This window comes from Andrographis paniculata, unplaced genomic scaffold, assembly GCF_009805555.1.
Source record: "Andrographis paniculata isolate CXL003 unplaced genomic scaffold, ASM980555v1 Contig32END, whole genome shotgun sequence".
NCBI classification, from domain to species: domain Eukaryota; kingdom Viridiplantae; phylum Streptophyta; class Magnoliopsida; order Lamiales; family Acanthaceae; genus Andrographis; species Andrographis paniculata.
This window is the reverse complement of record NW_026137565.1, coordinates 5,173,936-5,190,703: the sequence shown is the minus strand read 5'-3', so window position 1 is coordinate 5,190,703 and position 16,768 is coordinate 5,173,936. Positions and strand designations below refer to the sequence as shown.

General features: G+C 31.5%; 3 protein-coding genes across 4 annotated transcripts; 1 reads left to right on the top strand and 2 right to left on the bottom strand.

Moving 5' to 3' along the window:
- The first annotated feature begins 6,666 nt into the window (after positions 1 to 6,666).
- On the top strand, positions 6,667 to 8,819 carry LOC127248040 (NEP1-interacting protein 2-like). The gene is made up of 5 exons (XM_051270177.1): positions 6,667 to 7,030; positions 7,310 to 7,461; positions 7,775 to 7,858; positions 7,946 to 8,113; positions 8,416 to 8,819. The coding sequence occupies exons 1-5, from the start codon at positions 6,877 to 6,879 to the stop codon at positions 8,536 to 8,538; spliced, it is 681 nt and encodes a 226-aa protein (XP_051126134.1). The 5' UTR covers positions 6,667 to 6,876; the 3' UTR covers positions 8,539 to 8,819.
- A 61-nt stretch (positions 8,820 to 8,880) lies between these two features.
- Positions 8,881 to 11,844, bottom strand: LOC127248038 (uncharacterized protein At5g41620-like). Its single transcript, XM_051270175.1, has 3 exons — positions 11,316 to 11,844; positions 10,635 to 10,754; positions 8,881 to 10,466 (listed from the first exon to the last, which is right to left on the bottom strand). The coding sequence occupies exons 1-3, from the start codon at positions 11,706 to 11,708 to the stop codon at positions 9,000 to 9,002; spliced, it is 1,980 nt and encodes a 659-aa protein (XP_051126132.1). The 5' UTR covers positions 11,709 to 11,844; the 3' UTR covers positions 8,881 to 8,999.
- A 1,600-nt stretch (positions 11,845 to 13,444) lies between these two features.
- On the bottom strand, positions 13,445 to 15,811 carry LOC127247875 (uncharacterized). 2 transcript variants are annotated; one of them, XM_051269937.1, is made up of 3 exons: positions 15,682 to 15,811; positions 15,506 to 15,593; positions 13,445 to 15,155 (listed from the first exon to the last, which is right to left on the bottom strand). In XM_051269937.1, the coding sequence occupies exon 3, from the start codon at positions 15,151 to 15,153 to the stop codon at positions 13,588 to 13,590; it is 1,566 nt and encodes a 521-aa protein (XP_051125894.1). In that variant the 5' UTR covers positions 15,154 to 15,155; positions 15,506 to 15,593; positions 15,682 to 15,811; the 3' UTR covers positions 13,445 to 13,587. The 2 variants fall into 2 exon arrangements, with proteins under 2 accessions (XP_051125894.1, XP_051125895.1); XM_051269938.1 differs by having other exon boundaries at positions 15,511 to 15,593.
- Between the last annotated feature and the right edge of the window lie 957 nt (positions 15,812 to 16,768).

The window sequence follows — 16,768 nt, the reverse complement described above, 5'->3', positions numbered from 1 at the left end:
CATTTTAATAATAATATAATATTATATTTATTAAAATTTTACTTGAATTTGGACGGAAAGAGTAGTTGGCCATTCTGGCGTTGTGAATGGGGCCCAGACCACAGTGTAATGTAGTGGGAAACACGTCTTTCTTTAATCATTTCACGGATATTGACTTGAGTGGTTGCATTAACCAAACACGCTTTTCCCCAACCACATAAGATATATATACACATTCTCTCAATGATATTTGGGTTCATTTCATTTAATTTTCTTAGCAAATAGATTCATGTAACGCTTTGATGAAAATTCAATGGAATTTCTTTATTTATGTTTATATATTAATGGAAGTAATTATATTCACTAAAAAATTACTACTATAATTTGTATCCTATCCCATATATATATATATATACATTCTTACATATATTATATCAAATATTTAGGTTTTCACAATTTTTCAAAAATTCAAAACTTCTCTCTAAGTTGAACATAAATTTCAAAAAATAAACATATTTTTCAATATAAGATTTAGTCGTATATAAATGTTGTAGAAAAATGATTTGATCAAGTTTTCTAATAATCATAGGTTTATTGAAAATTAATTTTTTATGTGACATTTTTAATAATTGAAATATGTGTTGTATGTAAATAATAATATCTTGAATAAAAAAATAGAATATATATATACATTATTTTATATTATAAACACATTCAATAATTATTTAAAACTAAAAAAATTTAAAAAAAAAAAAAACCTTAATATTATATATATATTTTTGTCCACTGTTTACATATTTTTATTTGCGTTTGTCCGATTCAAAAGTTTACATTTTCTTTTTAGTAGCTGTGAACCCTACCATTAATTACGAATACTTCTTTCATATTTATTTAACATTTAATCCTTATTTTATTATTTATTTATATTTAAAATTAAAGATAATTTGATCTTTATATTATTAATATCTATTTACTACTATTAAAATTCTAATATATTTTAATTTGCATATAAAAAGTAAATATAAATATTAGGGCAGGAGAAAATATTTTTTTAAAAAAAAATTAATGTAATCAACCAAGATTGGTACTCCACCACATAGTATTCATCTTATATTCACCTTCAAAACTACAAAACTCAATATTTATTTTTATTTAATTATATCACTTTTTTTTTTAATTCATAATATTAAACCCGATATTCATTTATAATAAATAAATAAATAAAATGTTTCAATTTAAATTCTCAATCCCACTCCCAAACCTTACCTCGAAAATGGCTGGGCCGACTTAAATGGACCCTGTCTCGGCTGACTACAGGTGTTCTGATCTAAGCAAGCCCAAAATGATATTTTAGAAAGGCCCAATAGAAAGTTGGTCTCAACAAAGAAAATCATTAAAAAAAAAAAAAAAACTATATTTAATTATGATTTAAAATTGACTTGAAAAAATATGTTAATTTAAATTTTAATTTAAATAATTTTATTTACATAATATTTTATGAAAAATTAAATTTATTTTTATTAAAACAATATGTATTAAATAGTAATATTTTTTTATTTAAAGTAAAAAACAAAAACAAACATTTAAAATTATAGCCTTGTCTTAAAATTTTTGCTAGTATTTCGAATTTGAAACATTTAAAAAATTTTGCTAATTTTATTGACACACAACTTCTTTATTTTCTTTTATTATTCTGAAGACGACTTATAAAACTGTTTAAAATAATAATAATAATAAATAAATAAATAAATTATAAAAGATATACAAACCAAAATACTGCCTTAAAAATAAGAAAAAAATGGAATGAATGCAATATTATTTGTTTGATTGTACTTTCAATGTGCCTTCAGGAATAATAAAAGAAAAAAAAAATTAATTGAAATATTTATTTAATGAAATATAAGTAACTATTTTGAATTCAATTTTTTAATATAATATATTAAATAATACTCCCTCCGTCCCACATACCATGTCTACGTTGCCGTTTCTATCCGTCTCACATACCATGTCACTTTTTTTTTTTGAAAATAATTACACACTTTAATCTCATTGTAAACTTTTTAATTTTTTTTTTTAATTTTAATTAAACTAATTAGTTATCTTAATTTTAATTTATAATTATTTATATTATCGGATAATTATTTTCAATGATACATTCTTAATTATCTATTAATTACATCCCTCCTAAAATACCGTATCTACAGGGTAGCAGACACGGTGTGTGGGACGGAGGGAGTAATGTAATACTTAGTTTTTAAATTAAAAAGAAAAATTATTAAAAATACATTACAAAAACAGAAGTGTATCAAATAATTAAAGCTTATATTATTATACTAAGTGAGAGTAAAATATATTTAATTGTGATTATAATAATAGTATTATTAATAATATTATTATTATAACCACATGCAAAAATATCTTGAAAGGGGCACAATAAATGTAGGAAAAGGGTGCCCATATTGGCCTACTCCATATCAGCCCACAGACAAAACAGTGCTCAGCACCTGGTTTTCTTTTATTTTTATTTATTAATTTAATTTAATTTAATTTAATTTATTTTATTTTATTTATCTACCCTATCCTAAACACCCATACAAATAAATTATAAATCTTGATATGCACGAACATCAATACACACCCCTCACCCTCTATTATTGATTTGCTTTCTACTAGTAAAATTATAAAATTATTTATTATAGTAATTATTTAAAAATATATATATCAAATCATTTTTATTTTTATTTATTTTTGTTTTCACAAAGTTTAGTGCATTTTTGTAGGTAAACATTATTATTTTACTTTTCATTTGATAAATGATATTAATATAAATGTATTACTGTATTCATATTTTTTAAAAAGAAATGTTTAATATGTCCCGAAAGGTCATGGTTTGAAACCCTCGACACCTCAGGTCACCTGCCACACATGGTTCACCTAGTGTGACTTTTCCGTCAGATCTAGTTTGCAGGGTATTAAGTTCGACCGGATGTTTAAACTACAAAGAATAAAAAAAATTATTTTTTTGGAAGAAAGAAGAAACATTACAATAAAGATATATTTTTTATATTTAACACAAAGTATTATATTTATATCGCATCAAATATCATCTGTATTTTATTCTAACTTTTTCTTTCTTCTCAGAAATTTTAAATTTTTAAAAACTCTTATATAAATAAAGTCTTTCTCTCCCTCTCTGTACTAAGATTTTGAATCGAAACCAATATCTTAATTCTTAAGTTAAAAATAATAATAAATGATAAATAAATAAAATAATAATAATAATAATACATGCATATATATATATATATACTTGGTGGGGACCATGCAAGCTGTTGTAGATTAGGGCAGGTAGGGGAATCTTGGGAAATATTTAAATTATTTTTAGTTTTTTGCATGGAATCGCTTAATTATTAGTTTACTTTGTTATTAAGCAATTGCAATCGTATGTTTATATAGATTGCTATTTCAATAATTAATTTGTTATTTTATTTTATTTTTACAAACACGTGGTATGTGTATGTGGTATGTACTTTAAACTTGGGATTCCAATGCTTCAAATTAGCCCACGTTTATTCAAACTTAGCTTTGGAATCATTAGGGGTTTTTTTTTTTGTTTTTTTTTTTTTTTTTTTTTTTTTTTTTTTTTTTTTTCTTGAGGGTTTATTTGGTGTTTTTTTTCTTGAAATTGGAGCACTACTAATAATTCTGTACATAAAAAAAAAAAAAAATTGATATTTTCTTATAGTGAAGTCTTTATTTGAATTTTAACTTAAAATATCATTTTAATATGATACTTTTTGAAATAGAATTCACAAATCCAATCCCTACACCACCAGACCATCCCTTACTGGACTGATAGTATTTTGTTATTGAATATATTAATTATGGACAACTTAATAAGAAAAATAATATTGATAAAGCAAATCTATTGAGCTAATTGTTTTATAGTTTATAGCGAAATAAAACATATATGGCATTTAATAAATGTGTAGTTTGATTGCATATAAATATTATCCTATTGAAATGATATTTAATTAATTAAATAGATAATTAAGCTATTTTGTTCTAATCTAGCACATGCATATGCATGCAATTAATACTAAATTCGAACTTATAATATTCATGCAAACCATGTGTAACGAAATGAATTGGATGATGCAAAGCTAACATCGTCCGAGTTTATTTCAATTATTTCTCTCTATTTTAATATATATATATATATATAATATTTTTAGAATTTTAATACTATAATTTATTAATGTAGTGTTTGATAAAATAATAAAATTATTCAATAAAATTTATATACGAGATACATTTATATTGAAACAAGCATACCACCGTGTGTGTGGTTTCAATTTAAAACAGCATTTAATACTACTATTTAACTAACACAATTTTTAGTAAAAATATATTACTCCCTCCGTCCCAGAAATAAGTATCTATTTGGTTTTTACACGTAGTTTTAAAAATATTAAAATTATATTATGATATAATAGGAATAAAGTAGAAATAACCAAAATAACCTTATTAGTATGTGTGATATAAATGTAATGATATTTGTGTAATATATTGTAAGTTGTAAGGGTATTTGTAATGTTAGGTAGATAGTACAGTTACTAAAAGAGGAAATGGATACTTTGTTATGGGACGGACTAAAATGGAAAAATGGATACTTTATTATGAAACGGATGGAGTATTTTTTTATAAAATATTTGTATTAATGTTTGTCCAATCAATTTTTTACTTGACACTATTTTCAATATATATAATATTGTATTATATTTTTTCACAAAAAATCACCTATTAAAATAAATATTACTCCATCCGTCATTCAATTGTGTGCTCATTTGACCGGACACAAGTTTTTAAAAAATAAATAAAAATAGAAATTTTTATTTTTTGAGTAAAGAAAAAATAGAAAAAGTGTGTATTTTGTTACTAAAAAAATAAACGAGAATAAGTTTAAATGACAAAAATAAAAAATAAAAATAGATTTGAATGACGAATTAAGTATTTTTTATATTATCAACATGATTTCTTATAAAATTTAAAAAAATATTTCAATAATATAAAAAAATAATATTTTATATTAAATTATTAATTTTCAATATATAGCACTCCCTCTGATTTTCAATATATAATAATACTTCGTTCAAATTTATTCTCACTTAGCTTATTGTCAGAGTTTTTTTTTGTTTACTTTTTTTTATTACATTTTTACCATAAAAAAAATTCTATTTTTAGTCAATTTAATTAAAATTCATATCTGGTCCAATAGGCATAAATTTACACGACTAATAAAATATAATATTTTATATGTTATGATTTCATATAAAATCAATATTCAATATAAATATTTTTATATTACTTTAAACAATTCCTTATACCTTCCAAAATAATATACACCGAACCAAAGCATTAAACAACAAAACTTATATTATAAATATTATACATTGAGAATTATGTCATCAAAAAAAATTAGTTAAGTGAAACAACCATTATTTAAGCAGAAAAACTCAAATAAAAAACTTGATCTTAAATCAAAACCAAACAAACCTTTACTCACATGCGAAATATGAATAACATATAAGATATTCTTACATAATCATTTTTAACTTATAGTCTTAAAATGATATTAGGGCATTTGGTTGCGTTTTATAATCAAATACTTCTTTCATTCAATGCTCAAAGATTTAATCATACTGAGTATTGGAGTGCAAATCCAAATCCCACGTCGAAAGTTGTGAAGAAAATTACACACCTTATAAGTCTCAAGTGAATTCCACTAATATGAGGTCTTTCGGAGAATATTCAAAAATAAATCCGTGTGTACTCAGCCAAAAAGACAATATTATACTGGTGTTAGTTGAACCAGTCCCAACAATATCATTTTTCATATTAATTTTTAAATATTAATGATTATATAAATACGTAATATAAATAAAAATAAAATAAAATAATAGTTATTTATGTTAGCCTCTTATAATTAAATACAATGATATTTGTAGAATTAATTATATAAATATAAATATAATTTTAATGTTAAAAATAATGACACAAAAAATAAATTGCGCTCTTTATACGAGACAAAAATAGTAAAAAGTTAGTAATATAATTTTTAAAATTAAAATAAAATAGACTTGTAAAATCTGTGAGATTCACTAGTAACATTTGTGTAAATAATAATAAATAAAAAAAATAGTCAGTGTAAATTTAAAAGAAAAAAAAAATGTTTAATTTTTACTAAATATATTACTAATATATTTTGATAGACATATTAAAATGATAAAATAAGTATATTTTTAACAGAAAATACATGGTACTATTAAACTTTCATTACACAATTTTTCAATTCCAAAACTTTAATAGTGACCTATTTATTTTTTCAAAAAACCAAACCTAAAAAATCTTTAAAATTCAAAGCCCATCACCAATCCTAGTAAGCAATTAGGTAGTGAATTAGCCACTAGAAAATATCCACATTTTAATTTGATCTCATAATTTCAAGCCTAATTAAATTTTGCTAGTCCCTTATTAAAAAAAATATATATATAGAAAATAATAAGAGCCACAATTAAAATCTAAAAAAAGAAAAAAAATGAATTAATTCATATTTGGAAAGTGGAAAAAATGGATCCAAATCCAAGTAGAAATCTAAATAGAAATCCCTAACAAGAAGTGAGTCCTAACCCTCATAAATGCTTCTCAGAATTCCTTCTCAGCTAAGCTCAGGTCAGCAGTGCCGCGGCGTTGCCCCAATCTCATTCTCCCCTCCTATAAATGCGAGCATCGTTTCCAAATCTCTCTGGATTTTCAACCACTTTTGCGTTTCCTCAATTTCCAGAGCAGAGTCGTCGCCAACACGCCCATTAATACCCCCAAAAGAATTGCTATAGGATGCTGCTGTTGATCTGTTGTCAAGCAATGAGGAGGTACGTTTCCGCCATTTCATCTTGGGTGGCCAGAGAGCTCTGTGGTGCTCGAATTGGATTTGTTTTCGACCTGATCAGGAAATTCGCCGTTGCTCTGCTCACTTGTATCTTCGCTTTGGGTATGTTTCTGCTCCCCGATTTAACGGATCAGTGATTTGCTTTCCTTGTTCGTTTTGTTTGCGATAATTGCTGCCATGTTTGTTTGTTAGTAATTTTTTGGTTTTCCTCTTTTTAAATATGAGAAAATTTCGCTTATCGGAGCCTTTGTATTTAATGAAATGAAAGTACTCGAGCAATTTGATGTATTCTTGTTTTGATTCGTACACTGTTTTCAGGTTGTCCACTGGTTTTTCGCCAGATTGTACATGATTTTGTTTTAATTGTTTATTTTAATGTAGGTGGAGCGGCCATTGGAGTAATCAGCGGAGCACTGAAAGGTCAGACAACTGAAACTGGTTTTCTGCGTGGTTTTGGCGTTGGGGCAGTGGCAGGGGCCGTCACCGGTGTCCAATTGATGGAGCTCATACTAAATGGGGAACCATTTTCGAAGGTAGTATAGTATATCCTTGTGAAATTCATCTATGCAGTCTATTATGACTATCAGACATCTTTTCCAAAATAAGAATTCTGAAGATGTAAAAGAAAACATCTCACGAGATGAGCATGCTTTGAAATATAAAGGTCGAATATTTTATGCACAAATTGGATTCATCTGTGACTAAATTGGATGTATCAATACATAGATGTTGTGTTCATTGTTTGTGTATTGATTTGAAACTGGTAGGTCGTTAGATGTGCATGACTGCACCGCTTTAATTTTGTTCTTGATTCGATCCAAATCTTTTTCTTATGTTGCTTTACAGGTTGCATTGATATGTAGTTTGGTTAATGGGAAGATATTTATGGAATGGGTGAGTCCTGCCGTGTTGAAAGCTTATCAGTGGCAGGTAATTTAGCTGGATAAATCATTGTTTTCAGACATTCGAGTATGTTAGCTCCGAAGCCGAACCAATTTCTGATTCTCTTTGTTCCAGGTTAGCACTATGGATACAGGGCTGAGAGATATACCCGACATTTTTGAGGTCACTGCCATCAGGGGATTATCGGAAGAAGCCATCAAGGATTTGCCAAGTTTTAACATTTCTTCCTCGGTGACTACTGGATCACCGTCTTCTGATGCTAGTTGTGCCATATGTTTACAGGTATCTTTTGTCACATTGAATTCGATGTATATGAAGAGCATAGTTAAATATGAAGTCATATTTGATCCTTGTTAGTTTCTGAATTTCGAAGCACTATTCTGAATGCCTATAGAACAAATAACTAGTCGTCATTTCTGGTTCTTCTAAAGCTCGATAGCTATTGGACTAAAAGGTTAACTGATAATATTCGAACCCCTGCGCTAAATTTCATAGTTAACTGTAGCAATGAGTTAAGAGTTGAGTCTTCTAACACGTTCCAAATTGTATCGGTAATGAAACTTTTTTGCTCGATTTCTTGCTAGGATTTGATGGATGGAGAATCTGCAAGAATGTTGCCAAGTTGTCGACATTTCTTCCACACGCATTGCATAGACGAGTGGCTTCCGCTGCAGGGATCCTGCCCCACATGCCGAGAGGATGTTTGAAACACAACGAAAGATTAGACCTAGCCCTACATCTATATATATGTATCTATGTATATCATATGAGAGCAGAAACCCAACCTGGAAAAGTGATCGATCGAATCATAACCATGTCCTTTCGGGTTTGAACATATCTTAAGTAACGGTTCCAGTTACGGCGTAACGACTTCCCCAACTTGATAGCATAGATGAACTTTGCATCAACTATATGTGCATAAACCTTATATATAACTGTAAGCCTTCAGCTCCCCATGTTCATATACTTCCGGTTTTTTGCTGCTTCATTTTACCTTTGTTTCATATTAAAGAAAATTTATCGAGTTCAATTTGTGTATCCAATAGGTATATAAAACAATCGTGTCTGGTTTATTATTCAAGTGCCAATACAAGCTTAGTAAAACAAGACCCAGAAGGCTACATGCAGTTATCGATCGCCACCGATCGATCGAGAAAGCCCATCTCGACTAAATCTTCTGCTTCAAGATGTGTCGCAGCTGCGTCTTCTGCCCGTCCATCCGCGCCTCGATTAATCGAGCCTTCAAACTACTCCTCTGTGCGCCGCGAGGCCATTCGATGCATCCTTTCATTCCCCGCGAATCGCCCGCATCGTGCAAGCTCCATCGTCCCGCCAAATCTCGGGGGCTATATTCGCCTTTTCCGGAAAACCCGGGGGACGACGTGATTGCCCCGTTCGAAAGCCTTCCGTTTACAATTCTCCGGTTCGTTCCCTCGCCGTTGCTCGTATGCGACCTCCACAGTCGGGATATCGACGATGCCTTTTTCAACTTGCTCGGTTGTACCGAACCCATTTCGCTTACTTCCGTCGCGGGCGTCTCCCGAAAGCTTTTGTTAACCGACGCATCGCTCTCGTCGGGTGAATAGCTCGAGCCCTCGTTCTCGGGATGGCTTACGGTTTCCCACTCGCTCGCGTCCTCGTCGCTCCGATCCATATACACACTCGAACGTCGCTCTCCGCGCTCTTTGTTCAGCAGCTTCGCTTCCGCCGCGTAGAATTTCGAGTCGCGACTGGCGGGACTGCAACTGTTCTCCGGCTCCGGCTCGATCTCCTGTTCATTCGATTGCCCGAAATTGACGTCTTCGAATGCCGAAAACATATCGTCCGGATCCGGGGGCTCGTACTTCAATTCCCGAACATCTTGCATGTTGATCGAGGCGGCTACCCCCCGGAGCAACTCCAATTTCTTGATCTCGTCGTCGTTCAAATTTGCGCTTCGGGAACTAAGAAAAGCGTCGAGATCCGTCAATATTCGATTCATATACGAGTACTTCTCCTCGAGCATCACCTTCGCATCGACTAATTTCATCTGCACTCGTTCCTCGCGCCAAACCTCCGCAATCTGCAACATCTTCCTCTCTTCCTCAACTTCTTCCAAAATCTTCCTCGACTCCCGTTTTATGCTTTCGGCTTCGGCCTTGTCTTCTCCGATTTCTTTCGCAAGTTCGTCGCAGACTTCCTCCGTCAATTCCCGAGCCTTCCGTTCTTTCTCGTACTCCTGCAACGCGCGCTTTACCGATACCTTAGCGTCGGCCAACTCGTTGACGAGCTTTGAATTGACTACCTCGAGCCTCTGTCGATTTTTCTTCTCCCTGCTCAACTCGGTTTTCATGTCGTCGATAATCGCTCGGATCTTCTCGTGCTCTCGGCTCCTCCATTCGGCCCTATCCTCGCTGACTTTCTGCAAGAACTGCTCGAGTTTCTTCTTCGAAGATGTCCGCTCCATTTCGAGTTCGTTGATTCGGGATCGAGCCTGCTCGAGCTGTCTCTCGAGCGCAGATATTGCCGGGGCGTCACTGATCTTTCTTCGGCCGTGTACTTTTCTCGGTTCTTCTGATGTTCTCCCAGTTATGGGATCCCACTTTGTCGCCCCCTCCATTGCCGGGTTCAATATATGTTCGAACGAGGGCTCGAGCTGAATAGAACATCAAATTTACGATATGAATATAATGAAATCGGAAATAAATACAGCTTAGGTATAGGCCAAATTATAGACATTGGTCAACTTCCAATCACCATACATTTATTCGATTAGCGACAAAAAAACGAAAACTTTATGATCAAGACAACATAAAACATATACCTTGTGCTGAATCCCGGCTTCGGTTACTGACATGTAGAGCGGATTGTGTACCAGATTGTTCGCCGGAGAATAATGCTTCTTCCTGTCAACATTACATCCCCGAATCGAACCGCCTCCAGGCTATGGAAAAAAAATAGAAACATCAAACGAATAATTCTTGTCTTTAGCCAATCCATACAAGATCTAAAACAACATTAAATTTATGAAAACTGATATCCTCCTCGTACAGATGCAATTCATAACTTGGAAACCTAAAATGGTCCCAAATAATTTTGCTGCCACAGGTTTCATATGAATGGGATGTAAGAAACCACTAGGGCTTCTTCTCAAAGTTACTTTTGAATTCAAATTAATGGTAATAAAAAAAAGGTTTGCATCTGCAGAAGCTTGTGTGTCTAATTAAAGACCATTGAATTCCTTGCCTGTCTACTTTGAATTTTCATTTTTTTCCTCTGCAATTATGAATAGGAAAAGTAAATACAATTATTGCGATTCAAAGACATTGCCCCAACAAACCAAAATTAAAAAATTTCAACTAACAATACTAGATTTGAATCAATAAAAAGGTAACTGAAGTGATAACTGATTCAGATCATAATGCAGAGCTTCAAATCAAAGATTTTGAAAAATAAATAAATAAATAATGAAAATGATTGAAGATCGATTGACAAAGGCTACTACCTGAAGCTGTAATTTTTGGTCAATGCGAGGCTCAAACTCCGGCAAGTGCAGTCGCCAGAGTCCGGCGGCGAGTTTCCGGGCGGAATCGACGGGCCGGAGTCTTCGACCGGTTTTCCGACGGGCGTCGGCGGTGGATCGGTCGTCCTCCGGTGAATCATTTCTGGTGGTGCTCGCATGAAACTTCCATCCGAGTAGTGGGGTCTCGGGGCGGGTACCTTTTCTTGAAGTTTCCCTTTTCAGCCGGACTCCATGGCCGGAGATCTTGGATTTCCGGCGAGGCGGCTTCCGGGGAAAAGTGGGTTTATCAGTGAGATCTAACGGCGGGGGAGGGGTTGGGGAGGGCAGTGGAGGGTGGATTTCTTGAGGGGTGGGTGGTTCCACAGTTATCTTCATTGTTTCTTCGATGGGTTAGGGTTGCCCATTACAGACGAAGATTTTGCCCTACTGCGATCCCTTCTCGATTAGAGAGAGAGGGGGAGAGAGAGAGAGAGAGAGAGAGAGAGAGAGGGATTTGGGCATTACGAAATGGAATGCAGATATGTACGTTAATAAGATCACCTTTGTGAATAAAAATATAATTAAAGATCGAATCTTGGATTTTGTTTATAGAGAAATAAGTAGAACGACGTCGTATTGGCGTACTGCCCGACACGCTGTCGTTTCATCGCATCAGCAGTGAAAAAATGTCGAATCGTGTGTATACTTGATTTTATGTATTTAAATCCTACTTAAATTTTAATTCGCATGTTTAGGATTTATATTCAGTTTCCTATTGAAATTTTGGAGTACAAAAATTCCTACTTTATGTTTTTTAGTAGGAATCACTCTCGAGCAGATGACCTTCTTTGGAAACGTTTTTTCGCAGATTATAGATTAGTAAATTAAAATAATAATTTATGACATTATTTTATATATTTTAAAAATATGAAGTAATATATATAATTATAAAAATTAAAATATATATTTAAATATTTTTAATATTATATATATACACTATAGGGTGTGTTTGTTTGAAGGATTTTGGTGGATTTCCACTATTCATCCAATTTTTTCCCCCCAAAAACATCAAATCAAACACCTATTTTTTATTTTTTATATTATACTAAAAATCAATTTTACATTCAAAACATCACATCAAACCCTATTTATATCACATCATACAACTATTCAAATTCAAAATTTTTACTATTCAAATCCCAACTCAAAATCCAAACCCCCAAACAAACACACCCTATGAATATTATTTTAATATAATACAAATAAAAATAATATACCATCTCTATGTCCGACTCTAGTTTTAAGGTAAATGAAACTCTTAGATCTGGATGGAGATAATATATTTATTTAAAATTAATTTTATAAAAAATAAAGAATTTTAAATACCTACAAAAGTTTTTTTTTATTGAAAATATAACGATAGAACTAATAGATTAGGGTTTAGGGTAAAAATTAAAAATTTAATTAAATTAATTTATATTTACAAAATATGTTTAAAATAAATAAATTTACTATAAATAAAAAGTGGTCATGGTATGAGATAAAAAGAAAAAAAAAAAAAAAAAAAAAGTCATCTATAGTAATATAGGTTTTAGGTGTTGAATAATTATTAAGAAAACTAAGAATGTGTATTAATAAAAGTAATTATAAATTTAAATAATTAAATAATTTAATTAAAATAAAAAAATTATAAATTATAAAATTTAAAATACAATTAAAATATATAATACACTTTTTAATATATTGGGATATAACGAATATATTTATTTATTTATTTTTATGTGAACAAAGGATCTCATTCTGGATTGGCAATTGGAGCAGATCTCGCCACGGCCCCCACGGCCCCCCCAGTTCCGGTGTTGTACTGAACAGTAACCAGCAGATGGACAAATTCATCAACTGTTGCTTCACAATAGAGTAGTGAATGCATATTTATGTATATACATACACCATCATCTTCAATTTCATTACAAGTGTGTCAACAAATTGGAGAGGTTACAATACTGATTGAATAATAAGAACTGTTTGGTTTAAAAAAATTTCAAAAAAATAACCCTTCATTCAAACATAATATATATATATATATATATCATGAAGAAAAACAGAAAGAAAAAAAAGGTAAACATAGTAAGTGACAAAAAGAAATGCACACAAGAATATAGAGTATACAAAAAACATATTGCTCCAAACAGCCAAATCACAGGCAAAAAACATATCAGAGATTGTAAACCATAACAAAATTCTCTTTAAAATGAGTATAACAACACTTACTTTATCATTCTTCCATACCATCATTGCCGCCGTCGTCGTCGTCTTCCTCTTCTTCATCGCTTAGCTCGAGTTCTGCCAGCAGCTCATCCAAAGGAACAGTAGGCACGTCATCTTCGCCATCTGTCATAGTCATGGATGCCGCCGCTTCAGATGGCTGATATTCTTTATTTCGGTACAGAGACAGATTAAATCTCAAATCTGGATTCTCCTCCAAATCCCTCAAGAACTCTTCATACTCTGTGTTCATCTTCTCCTCATTATCCCTGCCTCTCGTACCATTGTCGACCTCCATGTTCAGAGACTTGAGCTTCCATGATCGAGGCTTCCCTCGCTTCTTCTGACGCTTCTCTTCGTAGCTTTTCTTAACCAATATAGCATCAGGGAGTACAAGACCTTTGTACTTGTCCAATTCAATGTCGTTGTTGTTGGCACCGTACAAGTCATAACCTAGAGCATAGTCACCGACACCCAAAACATGGCCTAAATGTGTCCTTACATTGAAGGTTAGGTCGTTCTTTCCAAAATCTGAGGTACGAGCAACTTGGGCATCTGCTAAAACATATTTCAAGCCACCAACATTGACTTCGGAAGAAACAGGTTCCAAATCCAAGATCACATATTCGACAAGCTGCCGGCTCGACAACAAGGACTTGAATGATGATCTCCAATATTGCTCCGCATCAAGAAAACACCCTCTAAGTGTAAATGGATCTAATAGGGAGATATTATTGCTCACTTTGTTACAGATTACTAGAGGCCCAAAATTTCCCAAACTAACAGCAAGTTTTGGTGGAAGGCAGATCAAATCTTCACGACAAATAGGGCAAATTTCGACAGAGAAAGTGTACTTGTAGTTGTAATTGTTGCTCTTGGGATCATGGGACACGAGCTGCTTGTCACTGCGACTCTTAATCGGGGTTACTTTACCCAGGAATTCAACAAACTTCACACCATGACTCCGGTTACTGAAGAAAAAATCAATTCCCTGGTTCATTTGCTTAATTCTGATGGCATGTTTAGCAGCATCATGCTTGAGAATAAGCTGCTCGAGGTAGAAGAAAGTGCGCCTGTGGGATACATGTTGCCGAAGTTGCACTGATGCTACCCACTGGTCGGGATTTGCCTGAACCCTCGAACAAGACTCGCACATCTGATCTTGCACTACATATTCAACTATGTATGTCTGTTCAAGTATTGCTCCATTAAGAACCTCCTTTCGAACCTTCAGCCTGACTTTGATTCTCTTGGAATGAGGTTCTGTCCAAACGAACTCTGCATGTACCAATCGGACCTTGTTCAAATTCTTCAACCTTTTCACACAGAAGGTCAGAAGATCTTTAGATTCTAATTGAGCTTTGATCCATGTTCGTGGAGGTTGCAGGAAGCTGTTGCATTCAGGACAATGGATGATGGTAACGTGCTTCTGAAGGCCTTCTGTTATATCGACTTCTGACCGCAGACACTTGGCGCACATATTTGCTGCATTTGGTGGCATTAGTATACCACACTTGCAGCACAATACACTGCCGATGGTCTGAGGAACAGTGAACATTCCTGTCTCTTGCGCCATAGCTACAAATTGCAAACAGGAGAAATAAATACTACTACAATATCTTCTTGTATTTTTAAAAATAAAAAATAAAATGCTGAAGAAGATTGCATAAGAACTCCAAACAGTAGACGACAAAGCTAGAATTGCGAGCTGGTAAATATAATTCCTCACTGCACAGGATCTTATTGTATGAATTTGTATCACAAACCATGGCGGAGTCGACCATAAAAGGAATACTAATTCTAACATCAAACAATTCATTACAACTAACATCGAACGATTCAAACCTAAAAATATTTGCCGCTGGGTTAAAATTTTGATAACCAAAAATAATTTATAAATAGTGTAAGGATTTAAGATTTGAACTTACAATGCCTCCGGAGGTCGTCGAAACTGTAGAAGAATAAAACGGCGAGACGGCGACGTAAGGAACGGAGAAGAAAGATGAATTTCAGACACTGGAACACGGAAGAAAAATACTATTAGGGTTAGGCCCGTGGGCTGATCTACCCAGTAGCGGCTGAAAATATATGTAGGAAACCTTACCTGTCACTTTGGCGGCCGAGCAGCAGGACGAAGAAACTGAAGAAAAGGAGGACGAAAAGAAAGAATTCCGAGAAGGAAGATGAAGAAGATTAAAGAGGAAAAAATCGGTGGGCGGCGGCTGTGATGTAAAATTATTAGGGCAACATTTTTTAAATGTGTATTTTATAAATTAATAATCTTAATATTAATAAAAATAAGTATTTATAACTAATAATAAAAAAAAATTAAAATTCTTAAACATTATGTTTTTATTATTTATTTTTATAATATTAATAAAAAATATATAGAATTATTGAAAAAATACATCCTAAATAAAAATAATTTTGAATTCTTTTAAAATGTTAGAATAATACATAAAATATTGAATATTATAGGTTATATATTTATTGTGACGTAAATATTGATTGATGTGATATTTAGTTTAACATAAGTATTTTAATGTTTAAAAAATTAGTTATTTATAAATATTATCAAAAGTGATTTAAAAGAACTCTACAAATATAAGGTATGCTTATTTATGTGATTTCGATTTTGTTTTAAATTTTAATTTTTTTTTAAAAACATAAAATCAAAAATATATATTTTTGATTATATTCCATTAAAATTTAATTTTATATTTTAAATATTATATCAATATATATTTATACAGACAATTAATTTTACTCTTCAAGATCAAAATTCAACTAATAAACACAAACACACTCAGCACAAAATACACTTATCTATATTATACTATTAAAGATTATTTTTTAATTAATTTTTTTGGTTGTTTAAATCTTGTAGTTTGATTGAATATTAGACTTTTTAAAATAATAAAATATATAGTATTATATATATTAAAAATTGTATCAGTCATTTTATTTTATTTTTTGAATGAAAGTATGAATAGCTTGTTTTCACAATTATTTTTTTGGTACCAAAATTTTGTATGATTTTTGTTGGTTTCAAAATTCAAGTGTATTCAATATAGATTTGTAAATGTTTTTAAAATCTGAAAGTATTCAATTTAGATTCAATCTAAATTTTTAAAAATTCATATACGTTAAAAAATTTGTAAATTTTAATGAAAAATTATGTATAAATTATA

Coding starts and splice junctions, on each gene's coding strand:
- LOC127248038 (XM_051270175.1), bottom strand. CDS start 11,708: ATGAAGATAACTGTGGAACCACCCACCCCTCAAGAAATCCACCCTCCA. Junction 10,755..11,315: donor ACCAAAAATTACAGCTTCAG/GTAGTAGCCTTT, acceptor TTTTTTCCATAG/CCTGGAGGCGGTTCGATTCG. Junction 10,467..10,634: donor AAGCCGGGATTCAGCACAAG/GTATATGTTTTA, acceptor TGTTCTATTCAG/CTCGAGCCCTCGTTCGAACA.
- LOC127247875 (XM_051269937.1), bottom strand. CDS start 15,153: ATGGCGCAAGAGACAGGAATGTTCACTGTTCCTCAGACCATCGGCAGT.
- LOC127248040 (XM_051270177.1), top strand. CDS start 6,877: ATGCTGCTGTTGATCTGTTGTCAAGCAATGAGGAGGTACGTTTCCGCC. Junction 7,031..7,309: donor CACTTGTATCTTCGCTTTGG/GTATGTTTCTGC, acceptor ATTTTAATGTAG/GTGGAGCGGCCATTGGAGTA. Junction 8,114..8,415: donor GTTGTGCCATATGTTTACAG/GTATCTTTTGTC, acceptor ATTTCTTGCTAG/GATTTGATGGATGGAGAATC.